This window comes from Callorhinchus milii, unplaced genomic scaffold (assembly GCF_018977255.1).
Source record: "Callorhinchus milii isolate IMCB2004 unplaced genomic scaffold, IMCB_Cmil_1.0 Scaffold12, whole genome shotgun sequence".
Classification (NCBI taxonomy): domain Eukaryota; kingdom Metazoa; phylum Chordata; class Chondrichthyes; order Chimaeriformes; family Callorhinchidae; genus Callorhinchus; species Callorhinchus milii.
This window is the reverse complement of record NW_024704753.1, coordinates 17,008,357-17,033,033: the sequence shown is the minus strand read 5'-3', so window position 1 is coordinate 17,033,033 and position 24,677 is coordinate 17,008,357. Positions and strand designations below refer to the sequence as shown.

The following is a 24,677-nucleotide window of genomic DNA, read 5'->3' as shown; positions in this document are numbered from 1 at the left end:
TAAGAATTTACCGCAATTAGTTATGGATCCTCCTGAATACAATCTCCCAATGTATTAAAACTAAAGTTTCTCGCTCGTCACCAATAACATCACAACTGCAGTTGTGATTCCGGTGAGTTCAGCTACTCTTAGGTCAGACACCTGACTGCCCAAAAATATAGATATATACGTGTGTATTGTTTTATATTCCTTTTCCCCCATTGAATGTTCTGCTTTCCTAATTTTTCTTTGAACAAACTTATGGTGAATCGTCGCGTGAATCATGCCACTGTGGCACTGTGGTTCTATGAGCCTCAGGTAATTTTAGTCCTGTAGCTCAGTGGTTAGAGCACTCGCTTTGCGAGCGAGAGACCTGAGTTCAACTCCAGGCAGAGGGCCAAACCTTGGGCAAGTTTCCTTACTCCACACAGAGCCTAATAATAATCCTCCAAACCCAAAACAATAATAAATTGGTCATTTTCAATCCACGACTGTTTGTGGGACATTGCTGTGCGCCATTGGCCGCCGCGTTCGCCCACAAATATACAGTCAATTCACTTTACAGTGTGTTCTGTGAAGCGCTTTGGGACGTCCTCCCGACGGGAAAAACGCTATATCAAATGCGAGGATTATTATTATTATTGAACTGGTCTGAGGGGAGCAGGAGGTGATGGGATGCGGTCTGGGGCAGCTGCTGGGATGGGAGGGGATGTGGTGGGAGGGGATGGGGAGGGGGGGGTGGGGAGGGGGAGGAGCTGATGGGATGGGGAGTGGGGAGGGGGGAGGGGCTGATGGGATGGGGAGGGGGGGAGAGGGGGGAGGGGGCTGATGGGATGGGGAGGGGGGGAGAGGGGGAGGGGCTGATGGGATGGGGAGGGGGGAGAGGGGGAGGGGCTGATGGGATGGGGAGGGGGGAGAGGGGGAGGGGCTGATGGGATGGGGAGGGGGGAGTTGTCGGCACTGACGTCACCGCCAGGAAATCAGCTGATAGATTCGTGTCTCTCACACAGCGCCGATAGTGAGTGAGAGCGGAGCCCGAGAGCCGCCCCGAGACCCCCCACAGCCCCGGGACCCCCCCCACAGCCCCGGGACCCCCCACAGCCCGGGACCCCCACAGCCCCGGACCCCCCCCACAGCCCCGGGACCCCCCCCCACAGCCCCGGGACCCCCCACAGCCCCGGACCCCCCCCACAGCCCCGGGACCCCCCCCCCCACAGCCCCGGGACCCCCCCACAGCCCCGAGACCCCCCCACAGCCCCGGGACCCCCCCACAGCCCCCCACAGCCCCGGGACCCCCCCACAGCCCCGGGACCCCCCCACCCCCGGGACCCCCCACAGCCCCGGGACCCCCCACAGCCCCGGGACCCCCCCACAGCCCCGGGACCCCCCCACAGCCCCACCCCCCCACAGCCCCGGACCCCCCCACCCCCCCCCCCCCCCCCACAGCCCCAGGGACCCCCCCCCACAGCCCCCCACAGCCCCGGGACCCCCCCACAGCCCCCCCACAGCCCCAGGACCCCCCCCACCCCCCCCACAGCCCCGGGACCCCCCCCCACAGCCCCCCCACAGCCCCGGACCCCCCCCACAGCCCCGGGACCCCCCCACAGCCCCGGGACCCCCCCACAGCCCCGGACCCCCCCCCCCAGCCCCCCACAGCCCGGGACCCCCCCACAGCCCCGGGACCCCCCCACAGCCCCGGGACCCCCACAGCCCCCCACAGCCCCAGGGACCCCCCCCCCACAGCCCCCCCACAGCCCCGGGACCCCCCACAGCCCGGGACCCCCCCCAGCCCCCCACAGCTCTGTCCCCTCCTCCCCCGCGCTATGCTGCAGCACAACGGTAACGGAGCGGCCGGTAAGCGGTCGGGTCCCGGGGCGGGGGGGCCCGGGGCGGGGGGGTCCCGGGGCGGGGGTCCCGGGGCGGGGGGGCCCGGGGTGGGGGGGGTCCCGGGGGTCCCCCCGTCACGGCCTGAGATCAGGAGACACTCCATCACCGACGACTACAGAGTGTCGACCCGAGTGCTCGGCCTCGGGGTCAACGGCAGAGTCCTGGAGTGTGTGAGCAAGAAGTCAGGGCTCAAGTGCGCCCTCAAGGTACTGTCTGTCTGTCTGTGTCTGTGTCCCTCTCTCTCTGTCTGTCTGTGTCCCTGTCTGTCTGTCTGTCTGTCTGTCTGTCTGTCTGTCTGTGTCTGTGTCCCTCTCTGTCTGTCTGTCTGTGTCTGTGTCCCTCTCTGTTTGTCTGTCTGTCTGTGTCTCTCTCCCCTCCGTCTGTCTGCCTCCCTCTGTCTCTCCTTCTCCCTCTCTGTCTTGTCTCTCTCTGTCTCCCTTTCTCTGGGTCTCTCTCTGTCTCTCTCTATCTGTCCCCCCCCCATCTCTGTCTGTCTCCTTGTCCCCCTCTCTGTCTCTCCCTCACTCTCTCGGTCTCTCCCTCACTCTCTCGGTCTCTCCCTCACTCTCTCGGTCTCTCCCTCACTCTCTCGGTCTCTCCCTCACTCTCTCGGTCTCTCCCTCACTCTCTCGGTCTCTCCCTCACTCTCTCGGTCTCTCCCTCACTCTCTCGGTCTCTCCCTCACTCTCTCGGTCTCTCCCTCACTCTCTCGGTCTCTCCCTCACTCTCTCCGGTCTCTCCCTCACTCTCTCCGTCTCTCCCTCTCCCTCTCTCCGTCACTCCCTCTCCCTCTCTCCGTCTCTCCCTCTCCCTCTCTCCGTCACTCCCCCTCTCCCTCTCTCCGTCACTCCCTCCCTCTCTCCCTCTCTCCGTCACTCCCTCTCCCTCTCTCCGTCACTCTCCTCTCCCTCTCTCCGTCACTCCCTCTCCCTCTCTCCGTCACTCCCTCTCCCTCTCTCCGTCACTCCCTCTCCCTCTCTCCGTCTCCCTCTCCCTCTCTCGGTCTCTCCCTCGCTCTCTCCGTCTCTCCCTCACTCTCTCCGTCTCTCCCTCGCTCTCTCCGTCTCTCCCTCGCTCTCTCCGTCTCTCCCTCACTCTCTGTGGCTCAACATTATTTTTTAAAACAAGTGGAAATGAACCGCTCCCCTTTTTTTGAATAAAAAGTTTTGCACAGTGTGGGATCAATAATAATAGCAGTAACAATCCCTACACTTCGATGCGACGTCTTGTCACGTCTTCGAGGCGTCTCAAAGCGCTTCTTCAAGAGGATTTGCGGTGAAGTGGATTGACTTGTGTTTTGGGGGCGAAACCTTCCGCTTCCGGTTAAAATTGCGGCGGTGATAACAGTGACGACGACGGTAACAATAATAATAATAATAATAATAATCCTTGCATTTGATGTAGCACTTCATCACGTCTTCGCGACGTCGCAAAAAAGCGCTTCGCGGAATAGTCTGTAAAGTGCAGCGACTGTGTATTTTGTGGGCGAACCGATCTACTTGTAAACCCATCGCACGGGGGAGGTTTGGGGGGGTGGGGGGGGGGGGGGAAATGCCGGTCAGCCCGCGGGCCGGACATATCCCCGGTTGGAATACTTTGCAATGAGCGTGAGACGAGCAATGGGTCCTACTGTTGAAGTCGGGAGTCTGTGGCTAATGCAATAATAAACTCTCTCTCTCACTCTCACTCTCTCACTCGAGCCTCCGCTTCCGACTCCTCCCGCGTTTGCTGCGTGAGGCGAAACGGCCGGTGCTATGTGTGCAAGCGAGCAAGAACTTGCAAGAGCAAGTCTTCCTGAGAGACACGTGGGCTTCATCCCATCTTCTGGAGAGTGAGACCTATTCTCAGCCCTCGACACGGGAGGCGAGGAGCTGATTGCATTGCGTTGCATTGCAGAGGGACCACCTCGCCGGCTATATTTGGAAGCGGGTGACTAGCCGATGCGAATCTGAAGGTGGATTCGGAGTGCAGCGGTGACACCTCTGGCTTGGCTGTCGGTCCCTACACACCCATTGTCCCGCGGGGGGGTGCGGGCGGGCGGGCGGGCGGGCGGGGAGGGAGGTGGGGGCAAGTGATTGAAGTCAAACGAACAGTCGGGTGGAAATGATGGTTTTATCAGATGCGGACTATTGATTGAGGAGCAGGGACGTGCGCGCGTGTGCGTGTGTGTGTGTGTGCGTGTGTGTGTGCGTGTGGTGCTGATGAATTATTAGCCTGTTATATTTTTGACATGAAACACTGGGGAAGGCTTTCCAGTCTTCTGATACACTATAATGCGTGTCTGGTCTGTTAGACTGGGAAGCAAATCCCAATGGCACAGCTCGTTCGGTAAATTCCCCGCTTTATGTTCTCTGATGGATGGCCCCCACACCTCCCACCCCCCCCCCCCAACAACCCCCCCCCCTGGAACTTGCACTACAGGGGGGTGGGAGTTGAGCTATTTTTCTTTATACAACACAGTGCAATGGGGGGAACGGCTAAAATGTATCTCAACAGATTGCCAAAGGGACTACAGATGGAAGCAATTTGGTGTAATTAATTCATGGCATTGAGCAAGGATATAATAATAATAATAATCCTTGCATTTGATATAACGCTTTTCACGTCGGGAGGACGTCCCGAAGCGCTTAACAGAACACACTGTGAAGTGAATTGACTGTATATTTGTGGGCGAACGCGGCGGCCGATTGCGCACAGCAATGTCCCACAAACAGTCGTGGATTGAAAATGACCAATTTATTATTGTTTTGGTTTTGGAGGGATTATTATTAGGCTCTGTGTGGAGTAAGGAAACTTGCCCAAGGTTTCGCCCTCTGCCTGGAATTGAACTCAGGTCTCTCGCTCGCAAAGCGAGTGCTCTAACCACTGAGCTACAGGACTCCACTCGTTCGATAATAATAATAATCATCCTTGAATTTGATCCACCGCCTTTCACGTCATCGAGACGTCCTAAAGCGTTTCACAGGATACACCGTAAAGTGGAGTGACTGTGTATTTTTGGCTGCGAAACGTGGCAGCCAGTCCCACAAACAGGCGTTGCGTGAGTGACCAATTTTACTTGGGGGATTTTGTTGGCCAGGACACCGGGGGGGAGAGAGAGAAAAACTCCCTTCTCTCTTCGAATAATGCCGTGGGATCTTTAATGTCCACCTGGACAGGCAGATGGGACCTCAGTTTAAAAGTTGTGGGGGGTCAAGCCCCCGAGCTCATAGTCTAGGCCGACACTCCAACGCGATGCTATTTTGGGGAGTGAGGAAGTGAGAGTCGGAGAGAGTCAGTTATCTGCAGTTGGTGTAAACTCTTCCTTCCTGAGGCGGTATCGCAAGAGCGCCACAGGCGAATAGCACATGTGGTGGATGTGGGGGGGGTTGGGGGAGTGAATGGGGAAGAGACTACACGGCGAATAGAAGCAAAGACCTCCCAAATCTATGACAAAACCAGCAGAATAAATAGTGCTGGATGGCTTGCTCAGTGCCCACGCTGGGTTGTATAGAGTACCGTGTACAGGAACGCTGATAGGCTTAGTTGAGGAAGGACAGGAGGAGGCCTATGTGGGGCGTAAACTCCGACTAAGTAAATTGGGGCATGTTCACGCTGGAAATGAGAAGATGGAGAGGTGACATGTTTGTTGTCTTTAAGCATCCTCAAGGGGCAAAACAATGTCGATCACGCTGTATCAACTAGTCCAGAGGACACGGCATGCGATTGAAGGCGGGTAAATTCAGGAAGAATCTACGCAGACGCCATTTCAACGAACGCATCGGTGAACCTTGTGGAACAGACTCCCGAGGGAGACGGTCGAAGCAGGAAGTGGTTGATTCTTCCGAACGCAGATTAGATAGTTTTCCTTAAGGAAATAACAGTATGGGACACAGGACGTGGGGAGTTTGGGCCTTGCGTGCACGCGACCGCCAGGAAGGTGGAAGACGGACGAGATGGACCTCTTTATAGCGTCTCGGGTGTTCTTACGTTCTTGTACGATGGGCCTGCGTGCAACGCGGCTGCTTCCATCCCGGGGTCTGACCTTCAGCGATAAAGCTGCCACAGCTTCGGCAGCTGCTCTCTCTGTAAGAAGCGTGGAACGAAGGGCCCCGGGAGTTTTCAATTTTACCGTACCGCGAGACCGTGCCGCGAGACCGGGCCGCGAGCAGCGCTTCACCGACAGCAGCCTCGGCCACTCTCGGCAAAGGGCTCTGCTGGATAACCGCGGCACAATAACTGTCGGGGAGGAAGTGTGCATTGACACACGCCGTTGGGAGATTGCGACAGGCTCGATTGCCGTCGAGCAGGAACTTCTCCCGACAGAACCAGCCTGCGATGGCGATCTCAAGCCCTCTTCGACGCCGGTTAAGCGTGTTAAGAGACTTCGGAGAAGCTGCCATATGGTTGGGGATGTGTAATCAGAACTCACTGCACATACCATTAGTGGCCTACGGAGAGGACTCCAGTTACCACTGGGCTGCAGACGGGCATTGCTGTGGAGCGGGTGGGGGGGGGGACTGAGCATCTCAGGCGCACACACAGCAGCCATCTACACGGTGCAAAACACTCCATATGGCTTCTTCTCGTTTGGGCTGCGGATGAGTCCTGAGCTACGACAACAGCTTGCATTTACACAGCGTGCTTCATGTGGGTTTAGCTTCCCGGAGCGCTTCACAATGGCGGACTCTGACAACGAGCCAAGGAGGGAGGGTGGGAGGGGGGGGGGGTGGGTGGGGCTGTTATTGACTGTCAGCACGATCAAAAGGGAAGGTTCTTAGGCAGGATTTGAAGGTGGGGCGGGAGGCGGCGAGGCGGAGGAATTGAGTGAGAGAGTTTCAGAGTTTCGGGGCAGAGCGGCTGAAGGCACGACAGAGAAGGAGCAAATTGTTATTTCATTTTTTTGGCGGCTTATCCATTACTGACACCACCCCCACCCCCCCCCCCCCCCATCCCCGCGGATTCCCATTGCTCAGTGGTTAGAACACTCGCAAGTGAGGGGAACCGGGGTTCGATTCCCAGCCGGGCGAAGTGTTGGGCAAGTTTCCTTACTCCACACGCCTCCGTTTACCCAGCAGTAAGTAGGAACATTGTTGTTAGTCGATTGGTGGATGGCTTTTCCAAGGATAATAATCCCTTATGATATAACTGCATATTATCTCTGGGAGGGGCACGGAAGCAAAACTGGTTGGGTGGCTCATCTCATGTTCTCCCTCGATCTGCCCTCTCTGTCGTTTCTTGTTCAGATTCTTGCTGACGCGCGGCAATGCAATGTGCAGACACGATCCAGTCACTCTGGAGCAGCGAGCTGGCATTCATAATCCTAATGAAACAATTAATAATAAATAGAGATTAATCCTCGCGTTTGTTGACGTCTTATCACGCCATTGAAATGCCTCAAAGCGCTTCACAAGGCTTTCTTGTAAAGTAGAGCTAATCTGTATTGTGGCACCAGTTTATTCACAGCAATGCCCCACAAATCATCAAATCACGAATCATCGCTCTTACCTGGAGGATTGTTGGCCACGATATCAGGAGAAAAGCACTTCTCTTTTTCGAATAGTGTCATGGTTTTTTTTAACATCCGCTTAAACAAATCAACAAAGGTCGCAGTTTAACCTATCGTTTGAATATTGTGAAGTTGGAGAAAGTGGTAGTGGCCGCAGCACTGTATTGGAGCATCAACTGAGACTCTTTTGAGTTCAAAATCCACAACCTTCGGACTCCGAAGCGAGAGTTCCACCAACGGAGTCAGGCTGACACCTTGCACGCCATGTGCCAATGGTGGTGACCTCGAATTACTTGCGCATTTCGATCATATTGAGGTTTTACATTCCACAATGAAATTAACAATTGGATACGCACTTAATAGCAGGACTCAGAATAGCTGTTTCGCCCCCAAAAAATATTCGCGATGCAAGTGATTGCTCCGAAAGCCTTTTCGAACCAGTCTGGTTAAATCGTTGGTTCCTGGAGCATTTCTGCAGGAAGCTGATGCACATTTCTGGCTTCTCTAGTCTGCGATGGTTACTAGTCAGAACTATGTACCCTTGGTTTGGTTATTCGTCAATGCGGTCATCGCCTGTGCCGTTGTTTCAGGTCTTCTTGCACAAAAGCCTCCATCCTTTGAGGTTTTGTGATTTGCAGCTTTCCCGTAACTTGAGGTGCACTTGCGTTCTGTATAATATGGGCTGATGGAGTTCAATAGAGTGTGGTTGCTAATTGACGGTCGGCGTAACTTAAAGTTCTTACATTTTTCGGAAGCCGTATATCCAAATGCTCCAATAATAATAATAATGATAATCCTTGCATTTGATACAGCGCCTCATCACGTCTCCGAGACGTCTCAAAGCGCTTCACAGAATACACCGTCCAGTAAATTGACTGTATATTTTTGTGGCCGAAACGTTGGGATGTTGGTATTCCTCACCTCTTAGTGTGTGCTGCCCACAGTTTGTTTGGGAGAGTTCTGTTCAGTGTGTGTGTGTGTGTGCGTGTTGACTGTGTGGAAAGTTGCATTAAGAAGCCACAACACTTCGTGGTTGAACCTTACGCACAGATTGGCGTCCGTTCCTCTGAGCTGTATCAGAAGCGTTAGCCAAGACTAGTGTCAGAGTGTGTGCCACTCAGTAGAAAAGAGAGGAAAGAGACTCTGTGGTGGTAGAAGTTTTTTTTTGGGTGGGGGGTGGGCGGGCGGGCGGTTAGCCGGGTGTTTGACACATGCGGAAATCCATCACCGTGGCTTAAGAGGTATAGTGGGGACAGGGGTTTGGATCTGGAAGGAACCTTCACTCAGAAATACTCTGTGCATCTTGCAGTGACTTGGAGAATGGGATTGATTGGCAGAGATCGAGCAGGAGGCAGCTGTGGGGGAAACGAGAGATGAGGGTGAAATATTGCCGAGCACAGCAAAACTGAAAAGAATCCATTGGGACCGTTTTTGGAGATTTTTTTTTGGGTTGGGGGTGGTTGGTGGGGGGGTGGGGGGGGGTGGTTTGCTCGTTTGCTCACGTGCTTTCTTTGAAACCGGTCTATTTTGTGGTTTTCGGTGCCGTCACCGAAAATTATTTTGTTTCAAGGGCTTTTCGTACTTCCCTATTTTTCTTCCTGTTTTGCTCTTATCCCCCTCTCCCCCCCCACCCCCCACCCCCACCCCCGGGACATCTGCAGCTGAGAGCTGGAGAGAGAGTAAGCTGAAGTGATATCGAGCCATTGTAAAAATTGCCTCAATTGAGGAAGCAACGGGGAGATCAGTGGCTTCTGAATCCCGCTGGTGACGTTTTCTGACGGTTGAAATGGACCGTGTGACCTGTGCTCAAGCGCGGAGCCAACGACAACAACGACAACTTGCATTTGTATAGCGCCCTTCACCCAGGACAGAGTCCCAGAGCTCTCTCTGAAAGGCCTCAGAGGGAATGTCAGGAGGTGGTTCCTGTCTTCTCCCACCTGAGTCACAAGCCTTCAAAGAGGAAGGGATAAGCAGCCCCCCATTTACTTTCTTCCCCATCTCTTCTCTCTCTTCCCCCCCCCACCACCACCACCACCCAACCACCCATGCAGCCTTTGCCGCTCTATGCTAACCCGGTTGTTAGACGATTGGCGGATGGCTTTTCCGGGGGTAATAAATCCTTCCAATAATAATAATAAATTGGTCACTTCAATCCACGACTGTTTGTGGGGACACTTCCGTGCGCAGTCGGCTGCCGCGTTTTGCCCACAAAACACACAGTCGATTCACTTTGCAGCATATCCTGCGAAGGGCTTTGAGACTTCGCGAAGATGTGATAAGGCGCTGTATCAAATGCAACGGTTATTATTATGTGTGTACAGATAATTCGGGCTCCCTTCCTACACCATACCGTGACTTGTTAGGAGTGATGTATAGGACCCGTCTGCTGTATAAGATTGCCTATCGATCTATCTCTTACAGCAGTCTATTTACAAGTCAGACTGTCATCGCCGCAGAAGAGCATTTCCATCGCATTTACCCTTCTCCATAAACAATCGGGAGAATTGGAGTTGCACGCAGGCCAACTCAATCAGCTCTCCCCACCAGCGCCAGGAGATCTCGTCAATAATTAATTGACCGGTGCCCCTGGGGGTTTCAGTGGAGTCATGCTTTCACCATGGCTTGTAAATCAAGCTCTCTCTCCGCACGCGCGTGTGTGTGTGTGTGTGTGTGTGTGTGTGTGTGAGAGAGAGGGAGCTCAACCACAAGAAAGGTCTGCAATGCAGGGCTCGAACCTTCCTGCTACTAATTGCAGGTCTGGTCCCGCTGTTCATTTTACTGAGACAACACTCTGCAATATGTAAATAATACCGGAAACCGTAAGCAATGTCTAGTAGCTGCAACAACAGCAACTTGCACTTGTACAGCGCCTTCCACGCAGGGAAGTGTCTCAGAGCGTTAACGGCGCTGACACAGACTTATTGCGACTTTGGCTTCTGACATCCATCTGGGTTCAAACTTCAGCCCCGAATGCCGCCAAGGAGAGCAATGAGAGTGAGCCCCAGTGTCAGAGGAATGAGCTGTTATAATAATAATAATAATAATAATAATAATCCTTGCATTTGATATAGCGCTTTTCACGTCGGGAGGACGTCCCAAAACGCTTCACAGAACACACTGTAAAGTGAATTGACTGTATATTTGTGGGCGAACGCGGCAGCCAATTGCGCACAGCAATGTCCCACAAACAGTCGTAGATTGAAAATGACCAATTTATTATTGTTTTTGGTTTTGGAGGGATTATTATTAGGCTCTGTGTGGAGTAAGGAAACTTGCCCAAGGTTTCGCCCTCTGCCGGGAATTGAACTCGGGTCTCTCGCTCGCAAAGCGAGTGCTCTAACCACTGAGCTACAGGACTCCACGAGTGTTGTTAGACAAGCTGAGGCTCTTCAGTCTTGAGAGAAAGCGACTCAGAGAGAACCTCATAGAGGTGTACAAAATTGTCAATGCAAATTCCAATGGCAAAGTAAACCCAGATCAATACTGTCGGATGTATCAAGGCAGTAAAACAAGAGGACATGGGTTTGGAGTTTAAAGGAGAATTTCGCCCACAAAACATACAGTGAATTCTCTTTACAACGTGTCCTGTGAAGGGCTTTGAGACGTCTCGAAGACGTGATAAGGTGCAATTTCAAATGCAAGGATTATTATTATTATTATAGATACTGGAGGCTAATCAACGAATGCTCATTTGAAAAGCAGCTTGACCCAATGATGGGAGAATGTTGTTGGAAGTACTCAAGAATGCCACCCCTGTGAGGGGCGCTGTATCAATGCAAGTTGTTGTATTTTGGATTGATGAGATTGGATGGGCCGAAGGGCCTTCTTCATCCAGACCAATCTTGTGAATGAACGTCTCGCCTCCCTCGTAGCAGTAAGAGGTCGAAAGGAAGTGAACCTGAGTGATCGCAGTTTTTTAATTCAAGACAATATCAAATTGGAAACCTCCCACTGAAAAGGCTAGAGGAAGTATCGCAGGAAATGAGGGATGAGACGATATCACTCAGTCTAACTGGTGGAGTAACAATACTAATCCTTACATTTTACGTCGCTGAGACGTCTCAAAGCAGGTTCACGGAATATATAATAAAGTGGATTGACTGTGTGCTTTGTAGATGCTCAGCAGTGTCCCACAAACAATTCATGGATTTGAGTATCCAATTTTTTTTATATAGGGATTATCATCCCCGGAAAGCAATCTGTCGATCGACTAACAACCGGGTTCCTTCTTACTGCTCAGTAAACAGAGGCGTGTGGTTTAAGGAAACTTGCCTAAGGTCCTCTCGCTCATGAGTCAAGCACGCTAACCACTGCTCTACAGGACTCCACGCATATTTGCTGGGACATTGTAGAGGGAGCTTTTGGTGTATGTTTAACCTTTGCTTTAGCTGACCTGGTAATACCTGCACTTGGATTAATACAGCCATTTCCCTGAACCTCAGTACTTCTCTGACCTCAATACCTCAGCCCTAATTAATTAATCTAAGCTGTGAGCAGACCAGGCTCCTCCTGCTTGAGTAGGGAACAAACCTGGGGGGAGAAAAGGATGAGTGGCTTTTCTGCAACAGAATGAGTTCAGATCAGCTCTTTATCTTGCTCTCGACAGTGGAATGTGGAACCTCCACATTTAATGCTCTGCGACTGGTAAAAGAATGAGCCAAAGGAGCAGGTCTGCTGCTCCAGGTGGAGACAACAACAACAAATTACATTTACTCAGCGCCTTTCACGTCAGGAGGACGTCCTAAGGCGCTGGACAGTCAGAGATGTGCACCCGAGCTTGTGGTTGGGAGTGTGGGGGTAAGAGGCTGACCGGAGGAAACATGCAGTCCGTGCCCTTACATATTGTGTAAGAGAGATCAGGTTCAAGTGCAATCTGATCCCCTCGTGCTTAATGCACTGAAATCCACACAGAGCCATGAGAAGTGCTGAATCAGCCACTTGGAAAAGGTGAGGCAACAGCACCGGGGAAGGTCACAAGGAGGTGGGAATGGAGGGGGGAGAGAGGGAGACTGATCCAAAAAAAAAAACTAGATATAGGTGTCTTTGTCTTAGGATATTACAGCACAGAAGGAGGCCATTCGGACTATTGTGTCTGTGCCATTTGGTGTGTATGTATGTATGTGTCCGTGTGTCTGTGGGTATGTGTATATATATATATAATACACTTTACAATACGCCCTGTGAAGCCCTTTGAGACGTCTCGACGACGTGATAAGGCGCCACATCAAATGCAAGGGATTATAATTATTATTGCATGACCTGCAGACTATCCAGAGCTCTGCAGCCTGCGTTCTCTTCCACAACAGCCTCCACAAGCCCATCGCCCCCATCCCATCCTCGCTCATCTCCACCGGCTCCCTATTCCCCAGCGGATCAAATTCGGTATCGTCTTCTGCGCTCGGAAATCCCTCCTCGAACCTCCCTCCTGCCCGGCACTGGCTCTGCTCAGCAAACACCTGACCCCCAGACTCTCTCTCTCTCTCTCTCCGTGTAGATTCTCTACGATAGCCCCAAAGCCCGGCGTGAGGTGGATCTGCACCGACGCGCCTCAAACACGCTTCACATCGTCCAGATCATCAACATCTACGAGAACATGCACCATGGCAAGCGCTGTCTACTGATCGTAATGGAATGGTGAGTGAGTGAGTGGTTCTGTCACACACCTCTGCACCCACAGCCCCGGATGATGTGCACTGTTGGTGGGCACACAATCCTGGAGTTCTTTGTGGGTTGGGGGGTTGTTTGTGGGGGTTTCCCTGCAAAACACGCAGTCGATTCGCTTTTGCGGTGTATTCCGTGAAGCGCTTTGAGGCGTCTCAACGACGCTCTAAGGCACTGCGACGAATAAAAGGATTATTATTAATATTATTTGTTCAGTTTTATTGGGGTCTTAGGAAGGGATGAGTAAAACCTTGGTGCTTAGGCTGACCAAAAAGTCCCGATACCATTACAACGTCTAAAAAATCTCAAAGAAATGATGATAAGTGTTTTTTTTAGATAAAAGGGTCGTTATCACAACTTTTTGGTCACCTTGCATGTAGAGGGAGCTGTACTTTGTAACTAAAGGAGTGCTGGGTAGGGCAGTGCGGAGGGAGTTTTGCTCTTGTCTCTAATCCGTCAGCTGATCTGGGGGAGAACTGGGTGCCCAAAGTGTTCGAAGTGTGTTATAACTTGAGTGTCATGACATAGACCTGAGAATTGAGCCAAACATTTTCATTGCTAATTCTCTCTCAGGTGGGCAGCCCACTGCAGTATTCAGGGCTGGGCTCTGATAGCAGGGTGCGCGGTGCCTGTGCGCACAACACCGCCAACATTTATAGTGCTTTCACGTCGGGAGGACGTCCCAAGGCCCTGGACAGTCAGGGATTCGGACCCGAGAGGTGGAGGGCAGGGAGGTTAGAGGCAGGCGGGTGGCCGAAGGCAGGGTCGAAGTGGAGGGTCTTGAGCCAATCCTGTAGAATTCTCAGGATTTTCACGGTGCATTTTTTCCCCCCCCTCTCTTCCCTCGTGTATCCCCCACCCACCAACCCTACCTGACAGTATGGAAGGAGGTGAGCTGTTCAGTCGAATTCAGGAGCGAGGTGATCAGGCCTTCACCGAGAGGGGTAAGCCACCGCTCAAACCATCGATTGGCATCTAGTTACTGTAATATATTAAGCTCGTCAGGTTTACTCGCTGAATGTCAATGACAGAAAAGAATACTGTGCTGCCCCCACTATAACACGCTTTAATATAGTACGGATTCATTTATTCCTTTTGCCCACAAAACGTACAGTTCATTTGCTTTCCGGTGTATCCTGTGAAGCGCTTTGGGACGTCTCGAAGACGCGATAAGGCGCAATGTCAAATGCAAGGATTGTTATCTCCCGACACGCACCGGGTTTGGATTCCATCCCCTGTGGATCCGTGCACAGCTGGCTGGCTCGGGTTCATGTGCCAACTGGTTCCCGTGCCAATAATAGCTGGCGTTCGTGTTATTGGATCCCCGACTTTTGAACGCTGGGCACACACCTCGACACCCTGGGAGCTAAAAGCATTCGACTTCCGAGGCATCAGTTCACCACCAGTGTCGAGCCTTGTGCCCTGTGTACGCAAGGCACACAGGAAGTGACGGCAATGGGGACCCTGGGGACCCAGAAACCAGCCAAATTTAGCACAGCATCCACCCGGCCTGTGGGCTGGAACCAAACCAAGGCCGAGTGCTTTGCACTGTGAAACCCGGTATGTCACAGCCTCATTATAAAGCAGGTTGGGATCTGATGCACTCTCAGCTTAATTGCCGGGTAAGTGACTGCAGGGCAATGTCAAGGTTTGGAGTAAATGGGTGCGCAGTGCTGTGAAATCTGCTCTGCGATGGAAATGAAGGTGGGGGGGCGAGCGCTCGACTATAAGGTGGTGAATCCTCTGCTCTTTCCCTTGTACGTTCCGCAGAAGCCTCTGAGATAATGAGAGATGTCGGGAGCGCAATCCAGAACCTGCACCTGATGAACATTGCTCACCGGGACGTTAAGGTAAGGCTCGCAGGTTTGTGGAACTCAAGTATGATAGCTAAAGCAGATAGCTACAGCCAAGGATGTGATCATCACAAACAGCCCTCAGCCCTCAGTTTCTCGATGTAAGCAAGTCGTAAAACCATCTCTATTTTTAGTAACAGGCTTGCTTCTCCTGCACTGCAAAGTTCAAACACAAAGTCATTTTCAATGACGTACTGAGGCCACTTATAGACCCTGTGTTTTTCCAGTCAGACCATTAGTTACTGAGGGGTGTTTGTTTTTCCGTTAAGTTAAGGCACTTCGAGATGTCTCGAAGACGTGATAAGGCGGTTTATCAAATGCAAGCATTATTATTGTCCTCTCCAGCTCACCTCAATACCACCTGACTTCTGGTTCTACCCTCCTCAACCTTCTTGACCCCTCTTTCCAACTCTCGCATCGCCTAAAAACCTACCTTGTCACCCATACTTACGATCACCTCCCTCCTCTCCCAACCACACACCTCCCCCAACCACCACCCCCACCCCCGGTCTGGTGCAGTCTCTGTAAAGCGCTCAGAGCTGTTACTCTGCTGGACGGGTGCTATATAAATGCAAGTTGTTCTACCAATATCTTGTTGTTGTTGTTGAACCAATATTTACCAATAGGTACTTAAAAAAGAAAAACTTGCAGGGCTATGGGGTTGAGAGCCGGGGAGTGGGATTGGTTGGATTTCTATTTCAACGAGTCGATGGGCCGAATGGCCTCCTTCTGTGCTGTAAGATTCTATGATCCTGATACTGTCAGCTGCTCCGTGGAGCTCGGTACATCCTCACTTTACCGGCTGAACTGTGTGGGGCGACTTGATGGATGGTGGAGACCGACCGAGAGGATGCCTGGAGCAAGTTGGGTTTGGTTCGCTGCTGTGCACGCAAGTCAATGGCTTTAACCTCGTGTGAGTAAATCACCCTCTTTATAACCTTCGCAGCCAGAGAACCTGCTGTACACGTCGAAAGCTACCAACCCGATCCTCAAACTCACAGATTTCGGGTTTGCTAAAGAAACGACTCTTCATAATTCCCTGGCAACACCCTGTTACACACCGTATTACGTTGGTGAGAACTCATTATTCAGCGGTGTCTCTTGTGCTTTTATATGCCTCCCTCCCTCCCTCCATCCCCACCTTCAAATCCCCCCTCTAAAGACCTTTCTTCTTGATCGTGCTTACGGTCACCTCCTCCCTCCCGCTCCCCCTGGCTCGGGGTCAGACCCCGCCACTGTCATGCGTTCGAAATGCAAGTTGTTGTTGCTGCTGTAACTGAGGTGGGGTAGGATTTCTTCACACATCAATTTTGTCAGTCGGGTGTCTTGACGCGTGTCGGAAACCCGTTGCCATGTTTAAGAGTATCCAAAATTTGCTTAGGGTGCACATTGGGGGGAACTGCTGGCGTTTAACCAGCTAAAACCACACAGTTTGCCGTCGAGTGCATTAACTGGCAAACCTCCAATTGCTTTGCCATTTCTTCACCCGCAGGGTTGTGAAACTGTGGAATGCTTTGCCCTGGAAAGCTATAGGGAGGTTTATAAGCTGCATCAAGGGAAGGTATATGGCTTTTATGAGGGACTCTTCTCTGGTTTGGATTCTCTTAAGCATGGGGACAGGTTTCCGGCTGATCAAAACAAAAAAAGTCCTGATACTTGGGATGCAATTCCCAAGGGAACTCATGAAGCTAATGATGAAGATGATAAACTGGGTGGGGCTCATGCAATTTTCTAAGAAGACAATTTACCTGAATCCAAATGTGGATTGAACGCTTGGCGATGGTGGGGGGGCTGAATGGCTGAATTAAATATGTGCCGTTTAAGTGAAGCGGGTGCTGTAATATAAACTACTATGTTCTCGTTAAGGTGACTTCCTTCTTTAATAACTTGCATTGCAGCCCCAGAAGTCCTGGGCCCAGAAAAATACGACAAATCTTGTGACATGTGGTCCCTTGGTGTCATCATGTACATCCTGTAAGTACTATTGCTGCATTTCGCCTACAGAGTTTGCCCCACGTATATTTTGTGTACGTTTCGCCCACAAAATATACAGTCACTTTACAGTGTATGGTGTGAAGCGCTTTGAGACATCTCGAAGACGGGATGAGGCGCTATATCAAATGCAAGGATTATTGTTAGTATTTACTGACACATTGATTGATCTCAAAGACTCAATTCGATAAAGCTAATTCATTAAAATCCGTTTGATTTTGTTTCTCCCCCTCGCACACGTTACACCCACGTGGCAGTGGTTCTTACTTTCTTACAAATAAAAGCTAGGAAACGGCAAACTGCTCACTACACAATTCATCCAGGCAGCCTCGAAAGATACAGACGTCTTCATTCCCCGCGTACAGAAAACAGACTGTTAAAGCCTTTGGTGTCGATGTTTCTGTCCCCCTCGTCTTTTGAATTGAACAGGTCTTGTGTCAGTGAAATACTTGTTTCGTCATGTTTAGTACCAGAGTGTGATAGTTGGCTAAAGGAAGTATAACTGGTGGGAGAGGGTTAATAAATAGACACACAGAAAGCTGTGCTGGAGAGAGATCCACTGGCTGGAGAGAGAAAAATGTTCCTACCCAAACTATACTACAATCCCAACCGGTCAAATGTTCAATTCCTTAACTTTTTTGTTTTACAATCGATTTTCTTTCTTTTTTTTCTTTTTGCTTTGTTTGCGCGTTTCACTTGATTTCTTCTGCATTTGGTCTGTGGCTTTTTTTGAATTATCTTTATTCCTGCGTTGAATTAAAATCAATTCTCCACGGGGAGAATTTTGCCGTCTGAGAGAGATTGTCGGTGTTTGGCCCGAGACGGAAGAGTTTGCGTGTGGTTCCCCGGTTTTCCGAGGGAGTGTGAGTTTATCTATTTTACCTGTGGGAGGACAGCGCACGGGCTCAAGGGCAGCAACTTTGGGGTGCGGATGGAAGAGATAGTCAGTTCCCCTGTAAAAAGTGAGTGGACGGCAGGGATTATTGTGGTTGACGGCTCAAATGGCAAAGTACATTTTTGTGTTAAGTTCTACAATTGGCCTTCAGTCCTCCTCAACTCGGGGAGAGGGTTTTAAAAAAAAATCAACCATTTACGATTACAATTTAGTGACCCCCACCCTCCTGGAAAATGTACTCGTACGCACATTGGGAATAGGGTGAATCGACCGTGATTCCTCGTGCATTTGATGTTGTGCACAATGAAACGGCTTCTCATTAATTTAGCTTAGTTGAGGAGCTAAAACTTGGGTGTCTCGAGGGCAGAAAAGGGCGAGGTTTTCCTCGTAACCAGCTGCTCATATTCTTAGCCATTCTGACAACTGAACGATTGCTAAAGGTGCGAAAAGCTTCACCTGGATCCAACTGCACCCGGAGCGGGGAAAAGGTTATTTGGGAATCAAGCAAAGGATTAATTACTGACGGGAAATCTGCTCGTTCGTTTATTAAACCGGAACACTCCTGCTTGCGATTACGACTTTCTTTTAAGCCGAAGTGCACTCGGCGTAGTTAGCGGATAACTGTGTTAAACTCTGCTTCACCACCTGCAGGTTGTGTGGTTATCCCCCATTCTACTCCAACCACGGGCTTGCCATCTCTCCCGGGATGAAGAAAAGGATTCGAATGGGACAGTACGAGTTTCCTAACCCCGAATGGTCCGACGTGTCTGAAGAAGGTAAATGACGGGATTATTTACTGGGTGCAGCTTGTGACGAGTGGTCAAACAAACCCCCCACCACCGCCGCAGACCCTGTGGTTCCATCGGTACCTATAGTTGGGCCACTCTTTACGTACTTGCACCTACCTGTGGTTTGTAACTCACCAAGCGCTCTAAACACTTAACATCGGCAAATGTGTTTAGGTGTTCGGCCTGACTCAGTTGGTATGACTCTTGCTTCCGAGTCAAAGTCATGGCTTCGAGTCCCACATTGGCCCCTCAGTCTAGGTTGACATTCGGTGGGCGGTGGGGTGGGGGGTTGTGTGTGTGCTGTATTGTTGGAGGTGCCGTCTTTCGGATGAGATGTTAAACCGAGATCCTGTCTCCCTGCCTCGAGTGGATGTTAAAGATCCCATGGCACTATTTGGAAAGAGAAGGTCATTTCTCTTGGTCTCTCGGTCCTGACCAACAATCCCCCAAATAAAAAATTGGTCACTCACTTCATGGCTGTTTGCGGGACAAAGTTGCGTGCAAATTGTCTGCTCCATTTGCCTACAAAACTCAGTGATACTATATCCTGAAGCGCCTTGAGACGGCTTCCTTAAGTGAAAGGTATATTACATCTGTATGGGTTATTGGAGGGAAGGTGTGTGTGTGTGTGTATGTTCCTGTTTGTTGAGTGGAGTTTAGCTGCTGTGTTGGCAGTGGGTTTATATAACTTTCACTGTTCTATTCCATTTGCAGCGAAAGATTTGATCCGACAAGTACTGAAGACAGATCCCACGGAAAGGATGACAATCACAGAATTTATGAACCATCCCTGGATTAATGTAGGTTTCACCAAACTCCAGCCCTTTTATCAGTGCCGTTTTATCAATGCCCATGCATTAGACTGACTGAATGTTTTGTGCTGGATTCAGCAAATATTAGGATCCTTCAGTGTATGCAGCAATTAACGCAACTAATATTAGACTAAAAGGTGTTTGGGGACATCACAACAAAAGATGTGTGAGTGTCGTAGACATTAGCTGCTATGTTTGTCCAAGTAGGAACATTCACTTCTTTTCCAATCAGCTTTTATTTTAAAGTGCTTTAAGATGTTTAATTTTACACAACAGACACAGAAATGCAAGTTTATAAAACGTGACAAAATACACAATCACTGCACTTTACAGTATATTCTGTAATATTCAGCCCCTCGAGCCTGTTCCGCCATTCTATTAGACCATGGCTAATATGTACATCAACTCAAATTATATTATTATATTTTATATTATTAACTCCAATTCGCCCACAAATATACAGTCAATTCACTTATTCTGAGAAGCGCTTTGAGACATCTAGAAGACATGAAAAGCGCTATATCAAATGCAAAGCTTATTATAATTATTAATTAACCAATTAATTAATTAATCACCCCATGAACCGCAGCTTTGGTGACCTTGAGATTCGTCAATTGGGGGAGACTGGCTGTTTATAATGTCACCAGAGCAAAGGTTTACACAAAGAGACGTCTCTTCTGAACCTGACTGTTAAAAGAAACGTGGGCTGTTGAAGCACTCAGTAACTATCCCAGTCATCGAGGTCCTATCTCTTTACAGCAATCGATGGTGGTTCCTCAGACTCCACTGCACACCAGCCGGGTTCTCCAGGAAGAGAAGGACATGTGGGAGGATGTAAAGGTCAGTCTGCTCGGGCTCTGCTTAGCAAGCGATTCGGGGCTAAAGTGGGCACCTGTTTTGTCCAGACAGTTTGATTTCTGTTGCCGTTTTCACGCACTCCTCGCCCGTCTGTCTTGCATACACCAGGATTAGCATCAGTACCCCCAGTAAGTGTTGTATTCCGTCAAACTGAGTTTACTCTACTGAATAGTGCATTAGGACAAGGTTATAGTCAATTCACTTTACAGTGTATTCTGTGAAGCGCTTCGAGACGTCTCCCAAGACGTGATAAGGTGCTGTATCAAATGCAAGGATTATTATTAGGATTATAAGGCAATAATCTTGCACTGATCTGAATAATAAAAAAAGGAAGAATTTTACAAATTTTCAAGGCTGAGGTGGACAGATATTTGTTAGGTCAAGGTATCAAGGGTTATGGGGCGAAGGCGGTTAATTGGAGTTGAGATACAGATCAGCCTTGATCTTGTAGAATGGGAGAACAGGCTCGAGGGGCTGAACGGCCTCCTCCTGTTCCTGTGTTCCTGCTTCATCTGATGCTGAGGAGTTGGTTCAGGACGGAAGAGTTAACAGGCGAGACCCTCCCAAGTGCACTAAACAGGTTTCCGATCCCACGATTTTCTAGCTGTGGGGATGGGAATGTAAGCTCGGCTTAGTCCCTTCACCAGCATTGACATTCTCTGCCCACTCCAGTGTCCTTACTCCACACGCCTGTTTGCCCAGCAGTAGGTAAGAACCTGGTGGTTAGTCGATCGGTGGATTGCTTTTCCTGGGGTAATAATCCCTTCAAAAAAAAATAATAATTTGGTCACTCAATCCACGACTGTTTGTGGGGACGCTGCTGTGTGCAAATGACTGCCACATTTCACCCGCAAAATATACAGTCAATTCACTTTACAGTGTATTCTGTGAAGCGCTTTGAGACGCCTCGATAACGTGATAAGGCGGTATATCAAATGCAAGTATTGTTATTGTTATCTGCGATTCACTTTCAGGATGAAATGACCAGTGCTCTCGCCACCATGCGAGTCGACTACGATCAAGTGACAATTAAGGACTTGGACAAAACCAGCAACCCTCTGCTGAACAAGAGGCGGAAGAAACAGAATCCATCTTCCTCCTCCTCAGCATCATCCTCCGCAATCTGCAGCAATCAGTGATGGAGAGAGATGTCGTGAAGAATCAGAGAGAACTGAGATTCTACACTGAAAAGCCTAAGGCTTTGGTTCATATTGTACCGTCAAGAACCACAGACCAACTGAAGGCTGTAGATTTTCACCAAGTTACTAACATTTCCACGTTGATGCATTGGTATTTAGAAAAATCTACTTTAACCCAACAGGTTAACCAACAAAGTGGAAGGTAACACTGGTTTTGTATTGAAGATCCCAATCTCTCGTTCTCAGTTTGCTCCGTGTGTGTGTGTGTGTGTGTGTTTGAGACGGGTTAACTTGGCTTATCGTTGAACAACACTGAACCAACCGCCTCTCTGCAATATAACCAAACGAAGACCAGCGATTGAGTTTGCTGTAGAGTGAGTTGAATCCGTGGGTGAGTGTATTCTGACCAACAGGCCACCATGAATTCACTAAGGCAGGTTTGCCTGATGTATTGCGGTGGGTTTGAAAGACAAATTCTGGCAACTAAATATCTATCTTAACATGCAGGGAATTTGAAAGGGTCAAAAGCAAAGGTGAAGCTGGTAAAATCCACAAACAACACCTTTCGTTGGGGCGTAGGGGATTGAGTCTGGGTGCAGTGAGGCGGACAGACTATATGGGACGGAGGAATGTTTTTTAAACAAAACTGCAATGATGCGCAAAACCGACTCAGGAATGTAAAACTTATTTTTTTTCAGGAGTTTTGGAACTGTGAGTCTGCTTTAACTCGTTCTTTTCTAGGAACTTAAGCCAATGGACCTACTTACCTCTCCCATTCTTCCATTCCTGCTGTACAATTTGCAGACTTGTTTAACCATATTTTGGAGGTCATCCTCCACATCCTTGTGACCCGCCCAATTTGCACTCCCAATTTCTTTCCATTACTGTTGGCTTTTCATTCCCCTGCTCTCATTCCCTGCCCAGGAAGCAAATAGGACGATCGTAAACTCTACTGCTGCACTAGCAGAAATCACCAAATTCAGCAGACACCAACAACAAATTACATTTATATAGCGCCTTTCACGTCGGAAGGACCACCCAAGGCAACTAAGAATTAATTGAGCGCGAGAACGTCGTCAATGTGGTTCAGTTCTGCCCTGGACAGAGCTTTGATTTCATCATTGGGTTACCCAAGTTTCCCAATTTTTTTTATATATATATATTGCTTTTACTTTTTATGTAGCATTTTTAAATCGAGCATTATTTTTTTTTCCATAGAGGTTCTGGGTCAGGGGGCCTTGCTGTTAAAATTGCTTGAGCTAAGTTAGAGCGTAAGAGTCCTGCGATTAGATGGAGTTCAGTTCGATTCGGTAGGTGGCAGTGCTGGACAACAAACAGCATTAAATACATACAGACAGACGTACAGAACCACTTTAGTATCCAAGTCATTGCACATAGCAGCAAGGTGTGTGGTACATGCTGATCAAGCTGCTAATGGCACAGCACTATTAATACCTGCTCCCAGTGTGTGTGCGTGTGTGTGTTAACTCGAAGCTGTGCGGAGCTTGCGACGTTTGTGGAAGAAGTACTAAGTATTAAGTATAGATTTTATACCCAATAATTGTCACCCACGTTACAGCGAATCCGAATAAGCCAGTGAGCTGGCATTGTTGGGTCCTTGTAAACTACCTCCTCTTAAAGCTGCGATTACTGTCCCCGAGTTGTGTCTATACTGGGGAGGTGGGCATTGGGAAGTTCAGCTCATGGTTCAAATCACAGGCTCAGGGATAAACGACCCACGGCTGAAAGCAGTACAAAAACAAAAGGATGGCTTGTTTTGCTCGCGTGGTTATCTGCTTTACCCGTCCACCCCTTTCTGAGCTTAAATGACTTAAAAGGGAATACCGCTGCCCTCAGATTTGATCGTTAAAGACAGAAATACTCTCGTAAATGCAGTAGTTTTAAAGATGCAGTTAAAAGGGATGCGTGAGATTGTGATCACCACTGTGGGGGGGAAGGAAGGCTCTATGGCAATTCCATGCTGCCTGAATTATTCCCCTTTATCAAACGGGATTTGTTTTACTGAAGCGCAAGTGCTTGAAAACGTGCATCTTAAATGCCACGACTCTCACGATTTGGGAGGGTACTAGTTCTGCAATCAGACATGACATTTACATCAATTTGTTACAAGTCGTCGCTTGATGCCCTCACTTCCGGCTCATTCTTTTTTTCCTTGGGACTTTAGATTTCAGTCTCTCATTCGTGTGTTGTGTAATTGGCATCGTCAAGCATCACAATCCGAGGTGCTAACAACAGGTGGGGTTTAATTACTCCGAAGCCTTCAGTGCGTATGATCTGCGAAGCTTCCTGATCTAATCGGATCACTGTATCTTTCTCATGGTCTTGGTCAACAATTTTTATTGATCATGTACTTGTTCGAACTAATTTTTACTTTAAAAGTGCAGAGTTTAGAGCTGAGCTGTTTCTGATCGTGTAGATTGCAGCTTTGCGGTCTCCAGATTCTATTTTTACTGGAAACTGGTTTTAATTAAAGGAAAATAAAAGATTCGATTCCGGTGAAGGATTAATTTTGTGGTTGCGCAGCGCGTGGCTCACTCCACTGCTGAATTTGGCAGCAGACTGACGAAGAAGATCACTTGCTCATTTCTGCTTGGTGCTCAGTTAAGTGCTCTCCACGTGAAGGGTGGTTGATATATGTGAATGGTGAAAATTGACATGTAGTCCATCAACTCCAATCAAATAATTCCTTCAAAAAATAAATTGGTCCTTCAATCCACGACTGTTTGCAATTGGAGAGGGCGTGTTTCGCCCACAAAATGTAGTCAATTCACTTTACAGTGTATTCCGTGAAGCCCTTGGAGACGTCTCGAAGATGCGATAAGGCGCTATAATCAAGTGCAAGGATTATTATAATGCATGGGGTCTTAAATGTAAGTGTTAACTCTTTTCTTACTCCCCGTCCCCCCCCACCCATTTTCACTGCTAACGTAGAAGGCCTTTAACATAAAAACAAACGCCATTTGTCTTCTGGATAACCATCACCACCAGTAAGTGCCATTTAAGTGAGGGCAGGTTATTCTTCTCTCCCACCACCGACTATTATCCTTGGCTTCGAAGTGAATGAACAGTAGCCGTGGCATTAACATTATTGAATGGCTTGAGATACAACGGTTGCAAAATGGTCATTTATTATTCACGCTTGAGACGCTACAAGCATAAAATGTCAACAAATTAGTGAAGTGTTTTTTTTTTCCATGAATCAAGCCGCACGGTACACGACGTTCTAACCCAGACATTTTCTTTCGGTCAACAAGGATTTTCTTACTAGAAAAAAAAACACAAGGAACTAATCTTTATTTTCATT

The 24,677-nt window shown here is 49.3% G+C and overlaps 1 protein-coding gene across 1 annotated transcript; it reads left to right on the top strand.

The window, feature by feature from the left end:
• Positions 1-1,802: 1,802 nt before the first annotated feature.
• LOC103176715 (MAPK activated protein kinase 3) lies at positions 1,803-23,863 on the top strand. The gene is made up of 10 exons (XM_007890441.2): positions 1,803-2,072; positions 12,849-12,988; positions 13,895-13,959; positions 14,786-14,865; positions 15,815-15,941; positions 16,767-16,842; positions 18,407-18,531; positions 19,258-19,343; positions 20,115-20,195; positions 21,188-23,863. The coding sequence occupies exons 1-10, from the start codon at positions 1,803-1,805 to the stop codon at positions 21,350-21,352; spliced, it is 1,215 nt and encodes a 404-aa protein (XP_007888632.2). The 3' UTR covers positions 21,353-23,863.
• Positions 23,864-24,677: the final 814 nt, after the last annotated feature.